The 24,582-nt window shown below is 41.3% G+C and overlaps 2 protein-coding genes across 2 annotated transcripts in view; one reads left to right on the plus strand and one right to left on the minus strand.

The window, feature by feature from the left end:
* Positions 1–78: 78 nt before the first annotated feature.
* Positions 79–9,206, minus strand: LOC145394090 (mitochondrial import inner membrane translocase subunit Tim13). Its single transcript, XM_080268063.1, has 3 exons — positions 9,015–9,206; positions 8,079–8,147; positions 79–2,071 (listed from the first exon to the last, which is right to left on the minus strand). Exons 1-3 carry the CDS (start codon positions 9,117–9,119, stop codon positions 1,973–1,975), a joined length of 273 nt encoding a protein of 90 aa, XP_080124189.1. The 5' UTR covers positions 9,120–9,206; the 3' UTR covers positions 79–1,972.
* Positions 9,207–9,528: 322 nt separating this feature from the next.
* RpS3 (ribosomal protein S3) overlaps positions 9,529–24,582 on the plus strand; it is a 51,487-nt gene continuing 36,433 nt past the window's right edge. Inside the window, exons 1-2 of the mRNA XM_080268181.1 lie at positions 9,529–9,570; positions 14,424–14,571. Of these exons, the coding sequence (XP_080124307.1) occupies positions 9,541–9,570; positions 14,424–14,571 (178 nt within the window). The 5' untranslated portion in view covers positions 9,529–9,540. The remainder of the gene's footprint in view (positions 9,571–14,423; positions 14,572–24,582) is intronic.

A 24,582-nucleotide genomic window follows, 5' to 3' on the forward strand; every position in this document is an offset into this window, starting at 1 on the left:
ATATATATATATATATATATATATGAAATTAATATATCCTACAAAAGGCAAAAGGTTCAATAATGAAATTAAAAAATTAATATATACAGCAATATACTTCAATAATCAGGTGCCACATTACACAACTGCACAATAATACCATACTAAAACACTAACAAATTATATTGTATATTTACAAGCAATAATATTTGCATACCATTTTTTCATTGCCTCCAATATCAACTGCTTTAGCCTGTAAATGAATATTTGGTGCATTCCATTACTTTATTTGGGAAAGTTGTATACTGTTCATAAACACTGGAAAAAAAAGGCAGGTATTTGAGGAGAGAACCTAATCACTCAATTAATGCCTTTGGGGGGGTTATTTTAATATGCACAGCACAGGAAAAAAAAAAAAAATGCTGAGTAATGTTTTGCTCTACTGAGCTTTTTCAAATTACCTGCACATGACAGCTCAGTACTGTAGAGCAAAATGTAGTTACTTATTAAAGATCTTTACCTTGCAAGATGTGTTTGTACTTATTCTGTTGACATTATGTGCCACATGATATCCACTGCACAGTTAAACCAAACGGCTTCATAACAGACATACAGCTTTAACTTCTGTTTTGAGCAAAACAGCCAGCATTAAGTTCTGTTTTAAAGGTAAATTTTTTTGAAAAGCTCCACTGTTACTACTGAAATTTGATTTATAATCCCTGGAATACGGCAGTATACAAATTTTTGAATAATATGAGACACAAAAGGATGCATAGTGTATCTTAGCACATGAAACTTACACATTTCCCCCTTAATATAAATGTATTGTTAAAAATAAGGGCAATTAATACTGGAACAAACGAGACTAAATTACTTCAGCTCCACATCTACTGAAGTACCTGTGAAAAGCTAAATGAGGCTCAACAGCCTATGCTGTGTGAATGATCTGATGTTTTCGATGGTAAGGGATGTACACCCTTATTGAACTATATACAGTAAAAGTATGTATAAATAGTAGTTATATACAGCAGATATAAACTTACAATCACTCAGACTTTCTTCTTAGCTGCAGCTAGTACATATGCTCCCAAATTTACAGACTTTAATTGGACAGTATTAACTTCACTTACACTGCACCAAAAGCAAACTATCACTAGTAAACATTATGAACTCAGGAAGAAACTGAAATATGTTTTGTACAGGGTGTCCAAAATGTTACTTTGCAGTGAGAAATTTGTAATGATATTGAAGTTATACGTACAGTATTGCATACGAGACCTGTAAGTTGGGCAGTGTTGTGTGCAGACATGTCTTCAGGCCTCTGGGGGACGTTTCTAGCATTTGCTGTAGGAGAAACTTTTAAACTTTACTTAAACCTTTTCCACTGCACAGTAACTTTTCGGACACCCTGTACCAACCGCATGCAAATTTGATCAAAAGTACTGTATGAATTTCCAAGTCATAACAACTGTATATAGCATATTGTAGGTGTCACTGAAATGATAATTTAACAGCTTTAAAAATGAAAGTTTATGAATAGGGGAGCAACTGTACTTTTTTATTTTTGTTTATCTTTCCCCTCACTTCTTATTGCTTTTCTTTCCTTTCCAGGTGGCTTTACATTGAGTGACAAGCCAAATGGTTTCCTGTAAGCCAAGAAACCATTTACAACACTGGGTGGTAACCATATAACCAAACCATACGTGCTCCCTACGTGTCAACAAGTGGGTTGGTGGAGGGTTAGTGCCCCTTCCCATAAAACAAATAACTCAAAGTCAAATGGCCACCCCTTATGGAAGTGTGGCATCTGACAATAGATAGATAGATAGATTTTTTAGGTCTGACATGGTACAGGAACTTCCTTCAGTATTATACTAAAGTCCACTCCCCCCCCCCCACTTTATGCAACCTAGTTGTCCGAGTAAAGATTTCTTTTCTCTAGCTACTATTTTAAGGCCTTCAATAATATTGCTGTTTCTATAAAACATATTTATTACTGAAGGTTCTTCTCACGCTGCAGTCGATTTGTGTAAGTGCGAGAGACAAGATTCCAAGAATCCATATACCGATCCATGCACATAGCCAGGCATTTCTGGAATAAAAATAAATGTAAACAGTAATTTGCATTCTGTGGGTGGAAAATTATTTGTACTGTAGATGATTATAAGAAAGTGTTTTGAAAGCTGAGTGTGTGTGTGTGTATGTGCCAAGCAAGATCGTGCTAGAAGAGTGAGAGAAGAGTTCTGGACAAATGTGGAGGTGTGCATGGAAAAGTTTGGAAGGAATGAGAGAGTGTTTTTGATCGGTGATGTGAATGGTAAAGTAGGGAATGTGAAGGTGGATGGAATAGTTGGTGAGTGGGGTGTGCCTGCTGAGATAGATGAGAATGGCAGTGCATTAGTGGACATTTGTGCTGGGAGGGGGTTGGTGATAGCCAATACCCTCTTCAGGCATAAAATGATCCACAGGTATACATGGCAAGTGATGAGAAGGGTGGGTGGTGAACTGAATGAAAGGAAGGCAATGATTGATTGTGTGTGTGTGGATGAAAGGATGCGAAGATGTGTGACGGATGCAAGAGCTTATAGAGGCTGGGGGAGTGGACTTTCTGACCACTACTTGGTGGTGGCCAGAATTAGGATTCAAGTAAGATGGAGGAATAGAAGAAGGGAAAGACGAGAGGAAGGAGTGGTTGCAAGGAGAGTGGAAAGGTTACAAGAGGATGAGAAAAAGGCAGAGTATAAGAGAGAAATGGAGGGACGATTGGGCAAATATGAATTGGAGATCGGGGACGTGGAAGGTGTGTGCAGGATATTTACAGAAGAAATAGGTGCAGCATGTGATGTGGTGTGTGGGAGGAAGAGAAGACGGAGGGGGGGTGCAAGGAACAGCGTGGTGGACTGAAGAAGTGAGACAGGCTGTGGCACAAAAGAAGAAAGCATACAATGAATAGATGAGAAATAGGGGAGTGGAAAAAGTTGAGAGGCGGAAGAGAGAGTTATATGTAGAAAGAAAGAAAGGTGAAAAGATTAGTATGAAGAGAATGGATGAGGAATTTGGAAGGAATCGGAGTGTAAAGTGGAGGGACTGTAAGAAAATGTTCTGGAAAGAGGTGAAGAGAGCAAGACAGGGTGGAAGTGAGGTTAACAGGGGAGTGAAAGATAAAAATGGTAGATTACTAGTGCAGAAGGGAGAAAAAGTGAGCAGATGGAGAGAACACTTTAAGGAACTGTTGAATATATTGTACAGGATGGAAGTAATGCAAGTATAAGTGGCTGGGGAATGGCTGGGAGAAGGAGGGAGCTGAGAAGACAGGAAGAAATCAGTAGAATAGAAGTTGTGGAAGCAATGAAGAAAGTTAAATTGGGGAGAGCCCCAGGAATTGATGAAGTGTGTGGTGAAATGCTGAAGCATGGGGGAGAGATAGTAGTAGAATGGATGTGGAAGATGTGTAGATTGGCCTGGGAGGAAGGTAGAGTCCCAGAGGATTGGAAGTCAGGTATAATTATTCCCTTGTACAAAGGAAAAGGGGAAAAACAAGTGTATGGTAATCATAGGGGCATTTGTCTTCTTAGTATAATAGGAAAAGTGTATGGTAGGATACTTACTGACAGAGTTAGAGAAAGAACAGAGAAATTAGTTGGAGAAGAACAGGGAGGCTTTAGGAAGGGAAGAGGTTGTGTAGATCAGATATTCATTCTTAGATCTTTAGTGGAAAAGTTTCTACAGTAGAGAAGGGAAAGAAGTTGTATGCGGCTTTCATGGATTTGGAGAAAGCATATGACAGGGTGGATAGACAAGGATTGTGGAAAGTATTAAGAATATATGGAGTAGATGGGAAGTTGTTAAATGCTGTGAAGAGTATGTATGATGGTGCGAAGGCTGCAGTGCGTGTGGATGGTGAACTAGGTGAATTTTTCTCTTTGAAGGTTGGGCTGAAACAGGATATGTCATGTCTCCATGGTTGTTCAATCTATACATGGATGGGGTAATAAAAGAGGTACAAGGTAGGGTAGTGGATGTTGGAGTGGCCCTGGTGAGAGAGGATAGTGTTTGGAAACTCCCCGTACTGTTGTTTGCAGATGATACTGTGTTGTTGAGTGAAGACGAAGGGGAGCTGCAAGGCTTGGTGGATGAGTTTGGGAGAGTGTGTAAGAAACGGAATCTAAAGGTGAATGTAGGGAAGAGTAAAGTGATGGTCTTTGAGAGAGGTGAAGTCAGTGAATGTACAGCGAGGTTGGATGGTGAGGAATTGGAAAATGTGGGTGACTCTACACTGAGTGACAAGCCAAATGGTTTCCTGTACACGAGGAAACCATTTACTATTCTGGGTGGTAACCATATAACCAAATTTTGGCACCTGATGGTTTAGTGGGTAATTACAGGGTTTCAATCGGACTGAGCCAGTGAAGGTTTAGGTCCAAGGAGTGGTTGGGGTTTATTCCTCATATAAAGCCACTCAGGGATGAGTGAGGCTGGTCACTTTCATCTTAAATGTCTGGACCAACTTGCCTAGCCCCAGCCTCCTACAATCCTCATGGGGCAATGTAGGATTGGATGTTGAATGGATGGATGGAAAGATGTGGAGTAAGGAAGTCTGTGGACACCAGAATCGAAGAGAGTGTACTGAGATGGTATGGTCACGTGGGGAGAATGGATAACAACAGAGTGGTGAAAAGGGTATATCTGAGCGAACTTGAAGGAGGGAGGAGGCAAGGTAGGCCAAGGAGAAGGTGGAGGGATATGGTGGATGACTGTGTGAGGAAGAGAGGTATGGAAGTCGGTAAGGCTAGAGGACTGACGAGATCGAACTGGCTGGATGGATATTGTGAGGAGATGTGCTTGATCAGGGATTTAGCACCCCTTTATAACGTGACAGCATCCGGACTGACTCTATTGGATACATTTGCATGAAGCTACAGAACGTGGAGAATGTTTTTGGCATTTCAGATAGGGCCAGGATTCCAGGGGCTTGAAGGGTGAGTGAATGGATGCGTGACCCATTTGGATTGGGCAAATTTGGGCTGTCTGGACACTGCTACTCCTCATCCTGCCCTAAGGTGGGAAAGGAGGTCCAGTTGATGATGATGATGGTAATGATATATGGAGTGAATGACAAATAAGAGATGGACTATGTGTGAGAAAGGGAACTGAGGATGAGGATGTACACTGACAATGTGATGGGGTTGGGAATATATGATGCTGGTGAATGGAGAACATAAGGGCTGGGAAAGTTCATGAAGGAATTCTGTTGGAGTCACAATTTACAGGATGCAGTATCAAAAGCACAGCAAAGTAGGAAATGTACTCCTTTCAAGAAGAACATTGGCACAGTTTATAACATGGAAGTTAGGTACAGTATATCCCTTATGATGATGTCTTATAGGAGGGGGTGGCTACATACACATGGCATCCATGTCACTCTGAGGACAAAGTTACCATTAATGTGGTAATTCTGTTTAAAAACTGATCTGCATATTTCATGCACACAGTAATACCGTTCTGACTCCTTATCAAGGACCTCTTACTATCCATTTTAACCCCTCACACCATGCCTTAGTACCCAAAATGTTGCCTAGAATCAGTGGAAATGCTAGCCTACCTGTTATAGTCGTCTTCACTTTAGCATGGCCTAAAACTGTTACTGATATCTTTCCATCTTCATATGCAGAACTATCTATCTATCTATCTATTGCCAGACGCCTCAGTCCCGTTTGGGGTGGCCACAAACAATCGCCTCCAAGTCGCCCTGTCCCCCGCCATTTCACTGCCCTGCTCCCAACTCACACCCCCCTCTCTCATATACCTCTCCACCCCATCCCTCCATCTCATCCTCAGCCTCCCCCTCCCTCTTTCCCCCTCCACCTCACTCACATACACTCTCTTCGTCAGTCTTTCACCCTCCATCCTCTCCACATGGCCAAACCACCTCAGTGTGTTCCTCATAACGCTTCCTATCACATCCACATCAACACCACAACGCTCCTTTATATCCTCATTCGTCAGCCTGTCTCTCCATGTGACTCCACAGGCTCCTCTTAAATAACTCATTTCCACTGCTCTCACTCTTGACTTGTGTCCTTCCAACAACGTCCAAGCTTCACTTCCGTACGTTAGAGTTGGTATCACAATACTGTCATGTAGTAACTTTTTCACTTCCATGCTCACTTCCCTGTTTCTTATCACTGCTTTCAAAGAACCAGCAACCTTTCTTCCCTGCTGTACCCTTTCAAGCACTTCACCCTCCAAACCTCCATCCTTACTCATCACACTACCCAAGCACTTAAACATACTCACATTTTCCAATTCCTCACCCTCCAACCTCGCTGTACATTCACTGACTTCACCTCTCTCAAAGACCATCACTTTACTCTTCCCTACATTCACCTTTAGATTCCGTTTCTTACACACTCTCCCAAACTCATCCACCAAGCCTTGCAGCTCCCCTTCGTCTTCACTCAACAACACAGTATCATCTGCAAACAACAGCACAGGGAGTTTCCAAACACTATCCTCTCTCACCAGGGCCACTCCAACATCCACTACCCTACCTTGTACCTCTTTTATTACCCCATCCATGTACAGATTGAACAACCATGGAGACATGACACATCCCTGTTTCAACCCAACTTTCAAAGAGAAAAATTCACTTAGTTCACCATCCACACGCACTGCAGCCTTTGCACCATCGTACATACTCTTCACAGCATTCAACAACTTCCCATCTACTCCATATATTCTTAACACTTTCCACAATCCTAGTCTATCCACCCTGTCATATGCTTTCTCCAAATCCATGAAAGCCGCATACAACTTCTTTCCCTTCTCTAGAAACTTTTCCACTAAAGATCTGAGAATGAATATCTGATCTACACAACCTCTTCCCTTCCTAAAGCCTCCCTGTTCTTCTCCAACTAATTCCTCTGTTCTTTCTCCAACTCTGTCAATGCAGAACTGTTACAATAAATTACCAGTAACAGCAGAATATGGTAAAAAAAAATAAGTACTCTGGAAAGGATGCAAAACAATAATAATATCTTTTTATGCCACTGAGATATGAGAAATAAACTGCAAGAATGCAAGTCTGAGACAAAGGAACTTTCATAATTAAGAGGTATCTAAAGTACCATCACACTGACACTACTAACACCACAATAGATTATTGTAAATTCTATCAAATACTACCACCCGGCTAGAACAGTACTACTGGTACCACCCCTCCATACCATGTGATCTAAAATGTCAAAATGCTTTGCCCTGCCTTATTACTATACATCCCATGAACTTGAAATGCCAGCTTTTCACTCAGCACTGATTTTCTGATACAGTATAGTACTTATTAAATCACCATTTCTCTTTCTAAAAGCTTACCTACTCATCTTTTATCACCAATCAAGGGCCAATCAATAAAACTAGCTTGCAGAGTGGAGGAATATTAAGAAATTAAAATAGTTCTTGTTGCTGTTGCCAATCAAACCCAGTCTGTCTGGCCAAGCAGACCCATCAATCACAGGCAGGCTACTACCGCTGCAGGGCCATCCTGTCAGTGAACTGATGTTTCACTGCAGCTGACTGCAAGGCACAGGGAATTGTAAGGAGGTTTGGTTCTTGGTTGGATGACACATTTGCATCCCTTTACCCAGTTAACAGGGGCACCAAAGCCTATAGCAAGCTCCATTTAACCACATAATTTGGTTACATGGTTACCACCCACTGCTATAAATGGTTACAGGAAATCATTAGGCTTATCACTAAGTGCAGAGCCACCTGACGTGGAAAGATGGGTACTGTAATAAAAACTGATAGCAAGGAAAGGGAGCAGCAGGAAGAGAGGATGGCAGAGACAGAGACCCTGAGACACAATATGGAAGGGGAATGAAGAAATTGGCAGCACTACAACAAGTAAGTTGATAGTTACCACCACCTACCACAAAATGATGTACTAAAAAATTTGAAGACTACAGTTGATGAAGAATATTGTGATGGTACCTGGTACTAAGAGATGAAATAATTGTTATGCTATAGCTACTAGCATTAGAGTTAAATTCAACTCTTGCCTGACTGGTTGGCTAGAACTCCGCTGCCACCTGGATACACACCTGTTCTGAACTATCAAGTGAAGACCCTGGCTTAGTTATACACTTCGTGAAACACTTCTCGCCAAGTTTCTGTGGGGAAGGGAAGCAGAGAAAATCTTAGATCTCTCATTTATAATACAGTATTGCATTTATTAACATATTTAATTAACTAAATTATTAAAGTTACTGGGTTAAATAGCTGCAAAAATGCACACTGGTATTAGGTTAGTTGGTCCATGCTAGGCAGCTCTTACAAGAGTGACTAAACGACTAGAATAAGACAACGATAGCAAAGAAGAAGGCTCTCCCAGCCTTATCCTACAAGAGTGACAAAATTACTAGAATATGACAAGGAGAGCCTTCCTCTTTGTTATCCCTGTCTTATTCTAGCAGTTTAGTAACTTATAAGAGCTGCCTGGAATGAGCCAACTGCAGTTATCCTCTCGTCTTATGTTCATTAATGTGAGGAAATTCTGCTTTTCAAGTAGAGTGGTGGACGAGTGGAATAATCTGACAAGCGAAGCAGTAATGGCCGATACAGTGAACAGTTTAAAGGCCAAAATTGACCCACTATTTAGGCAAGTAGGGGGGCTATATATGAGCCAGCGCAGGCTTACTGCCCCGATCCTGAACCGACCACCTCATCGAGACTAGCTTTGGGGTGGCCTTGGTAAGTTAAATGGTAAGCTAAATTATAAAACTTAATGATAAATATATGACGATCTTGCCTAACCATACTGATGAAAACAATATTCATACTGACTAACCTTCATTATATACTATTTCAGTAGAATCTGAATGTAACACGTTTCACGATGATGAAACGATTTTTGTAAAAAAAATTTAACATACATGAATGGGACCTCCTATATTGTCCCCAAATGCATGGTTATGTATTGCTTGAAAGGGTTTGAGGTGCACGTTCATGTCAATTTGTACGATGATGTAATAACTCACTGTCAGTAACTCCTGTGTATTCGCGATTATTATTTGCTGTTTGACCTGATCCATCAACTCTTCCCTCTGTGAAGACGACATTCTCTCCCCACCAAGACCCTCCATGACGATAAAAGTTCGTTGTAATGTTGATAATGTTTTCAGCTCTAAACCATGTGTACACAACCTTGATATTACTGTAGCCTAATGTGATCCCAGACGCATTGACGCCATATTGCTACTCCCACCACACTTACAAAGTTTGAGCTTATTTTATTTAAAGGGGTCTTTTTTGACGCACTTGGAAATAAAGTAATTATTTTTTATAATACTGATCTTCATTGATCTTCATCTTTGAATGACAAATGAAGATATGCATTTCCCACTTGATATGGAAGCATTTTTTTTATTTGTGTTTTTGTCTTTATTTATAACACATAAAAATCAATGTAAACGTCTTTTAATTTTATAGGATCCTAGACATCATGAAATATTTTCCAATTTGAAAATTCTTAGTCAGTACGTAACGTTCAACCTTTCCGTCAAGATGGCTGCTCCGATCAGCAAAAAGAAGAAGGTAACGTAGAATTACTGTGTTATTACTCGTTTAGGTGATTATTTATGCTACATTAATTAGTCAGCAAACATGGGAGATGTTGAGGGTGAATTGAGCTTAATGTTGGAAGTAAAGGCTCTTCTTTAAATGGAGTATTAAACAGGGTTGTTTGCATTGTCGTCACATGTGTTCGTGTTGGAGGCGGCGCGTGTTTTGTTATGGATAGAAGTTCAGGGAATGCAGGAATATTCTTTAAAATTTTGTCGTCTTGGACGTATTAACAGGTTGAAACGAGCTAGGAGTACGGTGCACTATATGTGAATTGAATCTAGAGGCAGGTCGGAATGATCTGGTAGCAATAGTATAGGTTACTGGAGGATTCACAGTAATTTCACACGCCTTTGTCATTTTATCGTGGATTTCATAAATATCATCCTTTAAGCTCACTTGCATGAGGTGCATGTGTCTCACTAACCTGGCAGTGTATCCAGGTTTACAGCTTATTCCTGTATCACACGCCTTTGTCATTTTATCGTGGATTTCATAAATATCATCCTTTAAGCTCACTTGCATGAGGTGCATGTGTCTCACTAACCTGGCAGTATATCCAGGTTTACAGCTTATTCCTGTATTTCCGAGAGAGGTCTAATGTGGACTTGTAAGTGGAGGTGTCCAGAACAGAAAAGCCTACCGGTAACTGGAAGCTGTATATTGCACCTTTGCCCAGTTGGTGATTTTATGATCGAGATTGGGTATTTCACATGTAGCCATGTTAGGAAGTTGATTGTAGTCTATGTCGGAGGACCCTTGGCTCCTGTGGTAGCTAACAGGACAGATTTTTGAAGTTGAGGAAGATAAAAGGTAGCAGCCGTAAATCTTTACCACCTGAGCACAGCAGTTCCACTTGTCTTACAGTTTCCAACAGTTGTGCTACTGGAAGAATAACATGCATCAAAGATATTTGCTTGTTAATTTTGGACTACAAAACAATAGAACAAGGAAATTAGGCAATAGCCTATCTGTTTGGGGGTAATAAGGAAGCTGCCTTGGTGCCCACAGCACCGTGTTTACAGATGATCTAGCTGACCTAGTCTAATAGGAGTGTTTGCATGACTGGAGAAATGCCAGATATCACCAGTATTTTAATTTTTTGGACGGAAAAAAAATCACGTCGGGCAATGATTGAATGGCCTTTTTCATGCATCTTATAAATTGTAAAAATATGTAAATATTCTATTTCTTCTCTATAAAACAGTGCTTTGTCAATGTAACATGAAAAAATATAGTAATATAACAAATATGTCACAGCGGATGCAGCCAGGTTTATGCATGCATAGAAATATATATGTATATCTTTATCCAACAATAATAGTTGATTATAATTCATACTACGGTAACACACTAAACTCCCTGGGAGTAAGAATAAAACTTAATTCACTTCAAAAAAGCTTGTCGATATTTAGCTGCTGCCTCATGTACAACAAGTTTTCTAAGCAAACCAAAACAGTTGTCTTTCTTCGCTCTGTGACCTACTCCATCAGCTGGCTTGCTTCGTACATCTGGCAGCGCCAGGCTTCGATACGTTGTAACATTTTAGAGTCTAATAAATATTAAATTATGGATAGACCATATTAGCCATTTTTTGTACAAGTCAAATTATATACAAATGTCATTATTCATACGCCTTTTTTGCTTCTTGCAGTCCAAAAACAGTCTTATTGACAGATACTGTCCTAACCTTCCTAGGAAAGAATGTATAAATATACGAATTTTTAGGCGATATTTTGGGTGAAATAGCACAGGTAAGAATAATTTACAAATTTATTAAAGGTATTTGCTTAACCAATATCGTAAATATCAATCAGAAAAAGAACACTGAAGTTTAACTAAGACCCCCATAGCCCGTCAAAATGAAAATGAGACATAGTTTCTGGTGGTGTCTGGCAGATTTTCCACTCAGCGCGAATGCTGCTATTGGAAGGCTTTACCCTCAGACCTACATGTTTATATATAAATCATCATCACCCTTTACAAGTCCACTGCTGAACAAAGGCCTTCTCCAACCTTCTCTATGAATTCCTTGATTGAGCCTGTGTCTGCCATGTTTTCCCTGCAGATTTCAGTCACATCTATCCACCTCCTGTCCGGCATTTATCTGCTGCGCTGACAATCTCTTAGTGTCCAGTCATTCAGCCTGCTTCATCAGTTATCCCTTATTCTTGCTACATGGCCTGCCCACCTCCATTTCTGTTCATTTATAACTTCTACAATGTCTTTGACTTTAGTCTGCTGTCTCACCTAAGTTGATCTTTTCCTGTTTTATAAAGCTATTCCCAACATTGACCTTTTCATTGCTCTCTGAGAACGTGTTAGTTTATTTTCCTTTGATTTTATTAGTTTCCAGGTCTCACAACCGTACGTCATAGGCCTACCTGGAATTAAATATTTGTTATAGACATTTTGTTTCATACATGTCTCTGTGCTTACTGAGAGCTTTCCACCTAATTGTAATGCATCTTCTTATTTCACTATGATGGTTTTTCGTTAATTTTATTATTTGCCATAAGTAATGGTACTCCTTGGCGTCTTCAAGAATTTCTTCTCCAATTCTGATGACGCTCTTTGGTGTATGAGAATTAGTTTTACTCCGGTTCATCTTTAGCCCTACATTGAGACGTTCTTTCTTCAGGTCATTTAACATTCCTTGCAGTGTCTCTGCAGTGTCTGAGATTAGGACAATGTCATCTACAAATTTTAAATGATTTAGCTTTTCTCCATCTATGTTTACTCCTTTGTTTTCCCAGTCTAGCTTCCTGATAATACTTTCAAGGGATGCTGCAAATAATATTGGCGAAATTTTATCCCTGACGCATGCCCTTCTAAATCTTAATTTTATCCAAGTCTTTATGTAGTACAACTGTAACAGTTCCCTCTTTGTATATGGTAAGTTTTCAAGTAGTTTTACAATGTTCTCATTTACTTCTCATTCATTCGTTCGTTCATTTTTGAAGGCTCCAACATGCTTGCATGCGTCGGCCTTGGTCACCTAATGGCAACTCTCCATGCTGCACAATCTGTGGCAGCATCCCTGTTCAGTCCCTTAACTCTGAGGTCACACTTAATGACCTCGTCCCACTTCCTTCTCGGTCTACCCCTCGCAACCTCTCCTCCAATATTAACACTTCTCACCTTCTGCACCCAATTATCATCCCCGTCCTCTCCATATGCCCAAACAGTTTTCAGAAAATAAATTTAAATGAGAATAACGTGTGCTATGTTGGTACAGTAAGTTCACAGTTATCCAGTGTTTAGCAGCCAAGGGGGTGACAGAAGCTGACTTGCTGATGAATGTTAACATACTCCCCACCCACCCCTCCAAAAGAGGGGGGGTCTTAACTGCTGTATAACCCAATACCTGTACTCTAACTGTTCAGACATAGAGTAACACTTTTAAATAATGTAATAAGCATACTAAAATGTCATTGTGCTGTACTATACTGTACACTATATTCGTCCCTCAGAGTCAGAGCTAGGCAGGGTGAGAGGTTAGCAAGGAAGACAGGAGGAGGATAGGCAGACCTAACCAAGCATCAGGAGAGACAGGCAAGGCATAAGTGACAAATTAAACAGAAGGCATGAGGGGGGATAAACATACCAGAGAGTGGACAGAGTAGAGGGAGAGTCTGGTGAGGTCACATCAGGTGTGGTTGGGAAAAGGTGTCCTTGCCCTGCATATAACCAGCTTCTCAGTATTTGTATGTACTACTCTTGGTCTGTAGATCCACTGAAGAGGGCGACAGCTGTCGCCAAAACTATTTGAAATACATCTTTTTTCGTCTGCCAGTGAGGGTTTTTGTATCCTAAATCCCATGTGGTTGTGGCAGGACATGCATAAGCACAGGGAAGACAACAGAGTAGATAAACTCCATCGAAAGTGGAGCTGCATCTTGATATTATGGTTACAATGCAGTCTTGGAGGAGAGGGGGGGGGATGTCTTGTCATCTCTTTTGCGATTAAATACCCAGTAAATGGCATGAAATATGTTGAGGAGAAGGGATATACATTGAACATAATAAAAAGGAGAGAGATAGGGATATACTGGTAACAAAGTAGAAAGAAATACAGTAAGGCCATCTGCAGTGAGGTAAACTCAGGTTAGGAAAGACTACCAAATGTGGATACATCAAAGTACCGTAACATTTTGTTATTGATGGCGCTGAAATTGATCCTCGATCTTAGTACTGTATTGCTTAATGAATGTTGAACATGAAAAAAAATGGGTGAGGGGCATAAAGATAAGAAATTCGATCAGAATGAAGCCATCGGTTGTGAGCCAGAATTCTGTCATGAGTATAGCTGCCAGGAAGTTGTGTTTGCGTGAAGAGATGAATGATTTTGATTTTGAGGCTTCCTGCCGAATTTTATTAAATACAGCCTTGACTAGTACTTTCTTTCCTGTGACTTCTTATTGCTTTTCTTTCCTTTACAGGTGGCTTTACATTGAGTGACAAACCAAATGGTTTCCTGTAAGCCAAGAAACCGTTTACAACGCTGGGTGGTAACCATATAACCAAACCATACGTGCTCCTTACTTGTCAACAAGTGGGTTGGTGGAGGGTTAGTGCCCCTCCCTGTAACACAAATAACTCAAAGTCAATGGCCACCCCTTACGGGAATATGGCATTTGGCAATAGATAGATAGATAGACAGCCATTTCCTGGACGGATAATGATGTATGCCAGATGATGTGCCAGTGGATAATTGAGTTTACTTATAATAAGTTTTCTTTCTTTGCTTGCACAGTCTGTCTCTTAACATTGATTTTTCAAGTTCATGTCATGTAGAAATCTCATGTTTTCCCTTCTCCCAACAGTTCGTAAAGGATGGAGTGTTCAAAGCTGAGCTGAATCGGTTCCTAACGAATGAGCTTGCCGAAGATGGGTACTCTGGGGTGCAGGTGCGACATACGCCTGCCAGGACAGAAATCATCATCCTTGCTACAAGGACACAGAATGTCCTTGGTGGGTATTGAAATTGAGGCTCTCCCAGCAGAAGTGAGGCAAGTGGCACCAACAAAAAAATGAGAAAACAGCAGTTGAACTTGGGGGTATCGTGGAGTCTGGGTCAGCCCTTGCCTCACTACTGCATCAAGGCGCACAAGACTGAGCTGGTCGCTCATTGGCTGCGGTCCTCTCCCTTGCCTCTTGCCTCACTACAGCATGGAGGCTAGAGAGAGGATTACACCATCTTATTTTTTATGCATTTCTATAGGAATATAGCCCATAAAGACCTTTCTGGTTCCAAATCAAGGCAAATTTTTACACAGAGAGACTCTATACACCAGTTCCAGACCGGTGCAAGTGATAACTCAGTTCCGACCTCCAGGTCACTTTCCTCACTTCTGTAGGGAGCACCTCAATTAACCCCTTCTTTACCGACCCCTCCCCCCAGTGTAAATACTACGTTTACCCCCGATGCCGACCTGACAGCTCCCCCTCCTGTAGTGTGAGGGGTATAGTCGGATTCCCGCCTGTTTGCGGCGGGGGTGTGGCCAGCACCTGTTGGCAATGGTGCCACGTTTCCCCAACTTGCGATGTGAAACGGAAGCTATTTATGTACAAGGCATCACAAATTCGATAAATTCAGATGAATAAAACTTACACTTGTGTATTTTGATGGATGAATCAACAGTAATCTTATTATGCATAAAATATTTATACAGTAACACAGAAACATGGCACACATATTGTACAGTGTTGCTAAAAGATATTGTAGTCACTTTTAATGGTTTTTAGCGTAGTTTTAGGGTGGGTAATAATATCACAGTTATGGATATAAGATAATGAGCCTGAAAAAAGAAGAAATATGCCAATATCCAAAGTAAAAGAAATAATTCATGTAATTCTTGTGAGTGGCAATACTTACACATCCATCTGGCCTAAAATAAATGTCCCAAGGGAGAATGAGGAGATTCAATGTCCCAAGAGAGAGAGAGAGGGAGAGGGAGAGAGAGAGAGGCATGCATTGAATGCATTGTCGGCATCACTTAATATAACAAAACCAAATTAACAAATGAAAGCACAATTATAAATAACTTATAAAAGAATCAAAAGTACTCAGGGTGGCTCACATTTCCCGCCAGGAGAGAGAGAGAGAGAGAGGGAGGGGGGAGAGACAGAGAGAGGTCTGTCACTGCCTTCTTTGTATTCATTTGTTCCTTTGTACATACTGCACACACTGATATACATTGTTCCTATTGATGCACATATATCTATACACGTAATTTCTCTCTCTCTCTCTCTCTCTCTCTTCTAATACTGACCACGTGGTAGGTGAATCCAGCCCCCCCTTCCCCTCTCCTCCCTTCTTAATCCCTCCTGGGTGTCTCAGGTCAAATCCCCCTTCACACTTCCCCTCCCCCCTGGACCACCACCCCAACAAACCCACATCTCAGCAGACAGTAACTTTGACACTCCATCTACTACTAAATATGACAAAACCAAATTAACAAATGAAAGCACAATTATAAATAACTTATAAAAGAATCAAAAGTACTCAGGGTGGCTCACATTTCCCGCCAGGAGAGAGAGAGAGAGAGAGATAACGGTATAGAAAACGTGGCAACACTGTACATAGGTGCGGGCCGCGCCACGGCCGCGAGCGTGCGCGAGTCCTACTATAGTGTATGTTTTTTGTCACGTCCAGACTATTCACTCTTTGTGATTTGTTTGTTTCCTGATGATCACATAAACCCAGCATGATCTTGGTAATGGAAAAAAAAAAAAAATTATAAAATAAATCTTTATATTAGTTTACATATTTTATGCTAAAGTACTGTTACCCAGGTAACTACTGTACAAACTGGCTGTAGATGGTGGCGACCATCATCCTCTCACTTGATGTAGTGGTGCCTACTTCTTCCTTAGCCTTTATCATTCTTTTTCTGTGCCTGCCCTCCTCTCTTCCTATATCTCCCATCTTTCCTGTCAGTTCTTATTGCTCTTCTTTCCTTTACAGGTGGCTTTACATTGAGTGACAAGCCAAATGGTTTCCTGTAAGCCAAGAAACCATTTACAACACTGGGTGGTAACCATATAACCAACCCATACGTGCTCCCTATGTGTCAACAAGTGGGTTGGTGGAGGGTTAGTGCGCCTCCCCGTAAAACCAATAACTCAAAGTCAAATGGCCATCCCTTATGAGATTATGGCATCTGGCAATAGATAGATGGAAGGCTTATTTATTTACCTTGTAAGCTGAGGTTGAAGTTTGTGGACATACGTGACAGTGATGGCGACCTTGACCCACTTCTTGCCGAGAGTGTGGCATCACTAAGCTTGCTTGCTTGCTCTCTCTCTCTCTCTCTCTCTCTCTCTCTCTCTCTCTCTCTTTTAATGAAGAAGGAGCCAAGGGCTGCAAGCCCACAAAATTGCTCCTTCAAAGAGAAAAAAAAAAAAATACAAGAGAGAGCCAAATTTAAGATTCGATCATTTCGAGATGCCTTGACACAGTGCGTTCGAAAGACTGGAGATCATAGAAAGCAGGAAATACAGACAGAGGGAGACGGTTCTGGAGTTGACCTGTTTCATAAATGAAGGACTGGGAGTAACAGTTAACTTTTGCATTAGAGAGTTGGACAGAAAAGGGATGAGAGTTTGCTGCTAGACGGGTGCAACGCACCTGTCGTAGAGGTGGAATGCATACAAGACAGTTCAGAGGAGCAGTGACCATTGAAGTAGCGATAGAAAAGAGATAAAGATGGAACAGTGTGGCGAAGAGACAGATTGAAGGGAGTCGGTAAGAGGAGGAGAGTTAATGAGATGAAAAGCTTTTGACTCCTCCCTATTGAGAAGAGCTGTATGTGGGGAACCTCCCCACACATGAGAGTTGTACTCCACTCAGGGGCGGATAAGACCCCCGTGTAGAGTCAACATTTGTGTAGGGATAAAGAAGGAACGGAGTCGGCTTAGCACACCTAATATCTTGGAAGCAGATTTTACGAGAGATGTAATATGATCTTTCCAAGATAAGTCCCGAGTAAATGAAACCCCAAACATGTTCAAGGATGATGCAGGATTAAGCTAAATATTATTAAACATGAGTGGGTATACCTGTGGAAGATTTTGTTGGCTTGATAGGTGTAAAAACTGAGCCTTTGATGCATTAAAAACTACCAGGTTATTTTTACCCCAGTCAGAGATACGAGCCAAGTCAGACATTAGGTGTGCCATAGCCTCATCCCTCGTTTGTTGAAGTAACTGCTGAGATGGGCGTTGCGGGAACTGAATGGAAAGGTGAAGGGTGGAGTCATCAGTGTATGAGTGGATAGGGTTAGATGTACAGCTTAGAAGATCATTGATGAATAAAAGGAAGAGAGTTGGTGATAGGACAGAGCCCTGAGGAACACCACTGTTAATAGATCTCGGAGAAGAACGATGGCCGTCTACAACAGTGGCTATAGAACGACCAGAAAGGAAGCTAGAGATGAAGGCACAGGTAGAAGGATAGAAATCGTAAGAGGGTAGCTTGGAAATTTAAGATTTATGCCAGACTCGATCGAAAGCCTTTGAGATGTCAAGTGCAGTGACAGAGCTTTCGCCAATGTCCCGAAAGGAGGATGACCAGGAGTTTGAAATGTAGGTGAGAAGATCACCAGTGGAGTGTCCCTGACGGAACCCATACTGACGATCAGAAGAAAGGTCGTGATAAGAAAGATGCTTTAAAATTTTTCTATTAACCCCTACACCGCGGGCATGTTTACCGATGTTTTGCGTGTGCCGCGGGGTTATTCGGGCTCCGACAGACTCTCAAAAAATATTTGCCAAAAATCAGTTATTAGTCCTAGAATATTAAAATTATATATGCTTATGGCACATACCTTCAGCTTTTTCCTGGAATGTTTGTTGAGCCTTCGTCAGTTACCGTAGGACTTGTGGAGACCTCTGAAGTTGGGTAACGAAGTCTCCACTTTACACTTCCCGACAACCCGTAATATGATTACCACAGCCAGATATTAACACTATAAACACTACTCTATGATTTTCAAGTAGTTTGGGATCCATACTTCAAAAAAAAACCCACTGTGAAAGCAATGAAAATTATGAGCGCGTCTGACCGCCGCACTTGCGCTAGTTCGCTCTTGGTACTCTGTCATTTATTATTCATAAAACCCCTCACACTTTATATTTCTGTTACAATATAACACTTATATATATCTACAGTCTTAATCCATAAGTTTCCTTCAGTAGTATTAGTTTATTGTCACTGTAGGGATTCAATTTCTTTCAGTAAAATACGTAGCATTCACTTTCTCGTCCTGTATACTGGCATTGAGAGTGAATGTCACTTTCATCTTCACTCTCATAACTCATAGTATTCAGACATGCTATAGTGAAACTTTCACTTTCATTACTCCTAGGGTATATACTCGTATTCTTATAATACTACTCATTTACATTTCTATTTACGTTATTTACATTTCTATTTTATTTACACTGTGTTATGCACTGTCACTTGAAGTAACTTATAAAACTATTTTCCATTGTTCACGTATATTTACATTCATTACTTTCACTTGCTGTTTACACATTATTTACAATTCCACTTGCACTGTTTTACTCAATAGAAAGATCGTAGTCACTCTTTTATCAATTGTCAGCCCTTTACCTCTTTCCACACGAGGTTTAGTAGGGGGTAAAGGTCACAGGGCCCTTTGCATGAGGGTGAAAAAAAGGCCCTGAAGTCAGCAAGAGGATGAGCCGTACCTCCTCGTCGGAAGATGAGAGAGACCTGATAAAGGAGGGCCGGCCCGGGTTGAGGCCTACTTAGGGGGTTATTCAGTACTACCAACGTAGCTCTTGAAACAGCTATGTATTTCACTGAAATGATTGGCAGGAAATCTAGATAATACATTGTAAATTAGGTAGTTCCAGGTGAATGTAAATATCACTTAGGCTTCTCCCTTCCCTCCTTACATGTATATTTATTACGAAAATAGATTATATGGCATATTTCAAGGGGAAAAAAACAGCGAAAATTAGCGAACGAGTGCACGTGAGGTGTTGTCAGGTGATAATTAGCCAATTCCAGGTGTATGGCACTCTCACTTACCTTATTTCTTTCTTGTATATATTATTTGGTATAAGAATTGGGCATAGGGCTTATTTCAATGGATGAAATCAGTGAAAAATTCCAGGGAAGATTTACTTGGCGTAGCACGGCCGGGCAGGCGAGAGGATAGTGTAATGGAGGGGGGGTAGGGAGGGGAGTCAAGAAGGGGGAGAAATGGCTAAATTGTCAACAATGGATGGGAGTACAAATGAGATTAGGAGTGCTGACTAGTGTTGGACATTGGCAGTACTGATAGATGATACAAGCCCCCACTTGGAAGCCCGGGTGAATTCAAAATAACACAGAATCACAAAAGCGACGCCCCGCAGTATGATCCCTTGCTCCCAAGCGTCATGAAAGTGACGCCCCGTGGTTAAGGGGTTAAGAATTGACTCGAAAACTTTTGAGATACAGGATGTTAAAGCAATTGGATGATAGTTAAAGGGTTGGGAATGGTCAGCCTTCTTTGGGACTGGCTGAATGCTAGCAAACTTCCAGCAAGAAGGAAAGGTACAAAGGTGAAAGAGTTTGCCTAGGCAGGATGTAAGCACAGAAGCACAGTTCTTGAGAACAACAGGAGGGACTCCATCAGGCCCATATGCCTTATTAGTATTGAGGCCTGTGATGGCAGAAAATACGTAAGCTGAAGACATTTTAATGTCAGCCATGAGGAAGTCAGAGGGGGGAAGTGATGGAGGAACAGCACCGGAATCGTCTAAGGTGGAATTGGAGGAGAAAGTCTGAGCAAAGAGATCTGCTTTATCAGTAGAAGAAATAGCTACAGAGCCATCAGAGTAGAAAAGAGGAGGGAAGGATGATGAGGTTAAGTTGTTAGAAAGGTTTATGGCAAGGTGCCAGAAGGAGCGGGAAGAATTCGAGTTAGAGAGTTGAGAGCTTTTATCTATCTATCTATTGCCAGACGCCTCAATCCCGTTTGGGGTGGCCACAAACAAATCGCCTCCAAGTCGCCCTGTCCCCCGCCGTTTCACTGCTTTTAGTACGGATGAAATTATTTTTAGCAGAGCGAAGAACAGACTTAGCACGATTCCGGGCAGAAATGTATAAAAGATGTGATTCGGGTGGGTTGGCTCTGGTACCTTTTATAGGCCCTCTCCTTGTTGCGGACAGCATTAGAACAAGCGTGATTAAACCAAGGCATTCTTGCATTAGTCAGAGGATATGAGAAAGGAATGTATGCTTCCATGCCTCAGAGAATAACCTCTGTAATGTTCAAGGCACACCCAGATGGCTCCCGGCCATGGAAGCAATAATTATTCCAGGGAAAATTTAAAAAGTACTGCCTGAGGGCCTCCCAATCCGCAGCTCCAAAGTGCCACAGATGACGTTTCTTTGGAGGGTCCGCAGGCCGTACCGGAGCGATAGGCCAGGTTAAGGTGATAAGGTTGTGATCGGAGGAGCCCAACGGAGAGAAAAGATTAACAGTGTAAGCAGAAGGATTAGTTGTAAGGAAGAGGTTAAGTACGTTGGAGGTCTCTCCAAGGCGGTCAGGGATACGAGTAGGGTGTTGTACAAGCTGCTCTAGGTCATTAAGGATAGAAAAGGTGTAGGCTAGTTCACCAGGTGGATCAGTGAAAGGAGAGGAGAGCCAAAGGTGGTGGTGAACATTGAAATCTCCTAGAATGGAGATTTCAGAGAAAGGAGAAATGGATAGAATGTGTTCCATCGTAGAAGTAAGATAATCAAAGAATTTTTGATAGTCAGTAGAATTAGGAGATAAGTAAACAGTGCAGATATATTTAGTCAGAGAATGACAGGAAAGCCGGAGCCAGAGTGCAGAGAATTCAGAAGAATCGAGTTCAGGAACACAAGAGCAAAATAAGTTGTTGCGTATATATACACAACAGCCACCTTTGGCTTTGAAATGAGTGTAGAGAAAGTAGGAGGATACAGAAAAGGGTCTGATGTCAGTTGCCTCAGACAGCTGAGTCTCAGTTAGAAAAAGAAGGTGAGGTTTAGAGAAGGAGAGGTGGTGCTCAACTGAGCAAAAGTTAGAGGAAAGGCTGCGAATGTTGTAGAAATAATGAAGAAGAGAGTCAGACAGTGGTTCCAGGCATCGCAAGTTGTCACCGGGAGAGGGGCGGAAGGTGGGGGCATTTATGGTCCAAGGGGGGACTCCGAGGCCATGTGTTTTGCTGCCATGATTTTTTAAATTTTGGAAAGGGAAGTGTGGTGTGTACTGTGCATAGTTTGGTGTTGATAGTTAGATAAACGTGTATTGGAGAGCATGCTGGCCTACTCTGTGTTACTGAGACACTGAAGAAGTTCAGCAAAGGGGGATGGTCGGGACCTAGTCCCGAGGGCTGATGAAACGGGAGCTCCAGCTCTCCCTGTCATCAGCTTTCCATTCACCTTGGGAGTACTGCCCTGCTCGACTGGTGCTACAGTCTACTACTAATTTCCTCCTCCTCCTCACTCACACCAACCGCGCTATCATTTTCAGGATCATAGTCATCTACTGACACATCAGACACTGCTTCATCATCATCTGATACATCTAAATGAGCATCCTCATGAAGAATAAACTCGTCACTGTCGGAATCCGCCAGAGACGCCATGAGAGAAAAATATCCTGTACACCCTCTCTCGTGGTCAAGTGCGTGGTAACTGGCTCTCTCAGGCAGGCCAAGGGGTGTAAATTTTGCTGTATGTTAGCGGATAATGTTATACGATATCTGTAGTAGGAATTAAAATAAAATAATGATTGATCTAGGAGAGGTTACATCACAGATGAGTGAGCAAGCCATTGGTGCCACCGCAACTCAGTCATGGCATATCTTATGATGTCAGAATTCGTCAGAACTTCGTCACAGTCTTTGATGTTAAAACACAGTGCTGTTGCTATCACGAGGTCCTCAGACATAGCCTTACTGGGCTACCGTGAGGCCCATAAGCTGCCATTCATTAGAGGGTGTACCAGTATACCACGGTTGCGGTTCCTGTGTCTCACGGGTGTTTACAAGCGATATACAGGGGTACATCAAAACACATTTCCGGTAAAGAAAGGGTTAACCTTCCTAGTTTTTTGGCACTTAAAAAAAAAAAAATCAGGATTCTCATCCATATTCATTGAAAAACTATTCTCCTTTTCTTTAACTTGGCCTAAAATTGCAGTCTCTCCATCTTGAATGCTCTGTTTTAAAGTTGGATGGACATTAGATGATATTAGCTATGAAGAAGTGGGGTGAAAGGATGTAGAACAATAGTAATTTATAAATCTGTTGCTGAGCTACATCAAATAGACTGAAAAACTGGACTAAGTTAAGGTTATACGGGTATAATGCATGGTTTGCATTTTATAATGGTACCGTGCTAGTTCAGGTGTGTTAAGAACTATACTCCTTTTACTCGTAGTTGGCTTATACTTGCCCCCCCCCCCCCTCCTGAATGTAGAGATGTACTTACAGATTAACACTAGAATACAAGTGCTGTGGAAAGGTGGTAGATTTATAGTATTTTCATATTATTCAACTGAGTTACATGAAATAAGCTGCAGAAGGATGAAAATCTTGGCCAACTTAAAGTAAAAGGACTATAGTCTGAAATCAACACCAGTGAGAATCAAAATAAGGCAAATTACAGTAGGCAGCAGTAATTTGTGGTTAACTGCGTATAGTATCACATTTTACCACTTTCATTATTCCAGTCATCACTGGAGTATTTATTGACTTGTCAGTCCAGTTGCAGTTTATCACATCTGAAAAGTTGCTTGAACCTAGGAGGAATATAATTTTTAAATGAAAACCTTTAGGTCAGCTAAACCATAACAAATATGCCTTTATTTGTCTTATTGTTGAATTATGTGAATTCTATTTGTACGGTAAAAAATGGCAGAAATTTTTTTTACCTTCATTGACCTTAGAATTCTTTCTGTGGTTACTCAAATTAAATGCAGTCAGAAATAACTAACTTGTTGAAAACTGATAAAATACATTACAGCATTTCTCTAGTCGATGGTGGTGCCCTTTATCACCTGAATATACTGTAGTGTTGGCTTATGGCTACTTCCATAGGTGTACATTGAGTGACGATAATCAAACAACGGAGTGATATGAAGTCTGTGTGGTACCCTTGTTAACTGGATGAAGATGCGGATGCGACTTCCATCCAGCAACCAAACCTTCACACTCTTCCCCATATCTCACTGTGGGGAGGCACTGTCCACTGCAAGGGCATATCAGTTCATTGTTTGGAGTAGCCCTGCAGGGGTAATTGCTTGCCAGCAATTCATGTGTCCACTCGGCCAGATAGACCATGGATACTGTGTTGCTGCTGCTGCCGCTGCTACTACTACAACTATAGTAGTAGGGAAATAGTGCATTTTATCACTTTACAGTCAGTTACAGTATTTTCAGCTTCCATTTGGTTTGAGTATTAGCAGAAGCCATTCTGTCAGGTGGGAACTAGTCATTAGTGAATAGATCATACAGTAACTATAGAAAGTGTATTTGTAATGGTTTTTATATTTTTGAATATAATGTAGGAGTTAAGAGAACAGGTAAGAGGCTTTTCTATAAAAATTAGGAGTTACATACCCACAAGTTACCACTGCAATATTTTCTTGTGCTGTTCTGTTAATATTTGATTTTAATAATATTGTAGTAGGTGGGGGCGCCCACCATCCGCTCACTCAGTGTAGTACTGCTTTTGGGTGTCTGCCCTTTCCTATCCTCCATCCTTCTTTCCTTCCATCCTCTTCTGTCTTTCTTTCCTTCATTCTTTCCTCTTCCTTCTGCCTGTGGGTGATATTATGCTCCTGTCTTTTTTTCATTCATTCTTTACTCTTCCTTCTGCCTGTGGGTGGACTCTACACTGAGTGACAAGCCAAATGGTTTCTTGTACACCAGGAAACCATTTACTACGCTGGGTGGCAACCATATAACCAAATTTTGGCGCCTGGTGGT

The sequence above is a fragment of the Coenobita brevimanus genome, chromosome 26, assembly GCF_032717465.1.
Source record: "Coenobita brevimanus isolate Jiangsu-jjx chromosome 26, ASM3271746v2, whole genome shotgun sequence".
NCBI lineage: Eukaryota > Metazoa > Arthropoda > Malacostraca > Decapoda > Coenobitidae > Coenobita > Coenobita brevimanus.

Bases quoted from the DNA above. Each gene is read 5' to 3' on its own strand.
- LOC145394090 (XM_080268063.1), bottom strand. From the start codon at position 9,119: ATGGAGGGTCTTGGTGGGGAGAGAATGTCGTCTTCACAGAGGGAAGAG. The intron at 8,148-9,014 runs GTGAGTTATTAC...CCTTCCCCACAG, and splicing joins ATACACAGGAGTTACTGACA to AAACTTGGCGAGAAGTGTTT. The intron at 2,072-8,078 runs GTGTGTATCCAG...TTTTTATTCCAG, and splicing joins CACTTGATAGTTCAGAACAG to AAATGCCTGGCTATGTGCAT.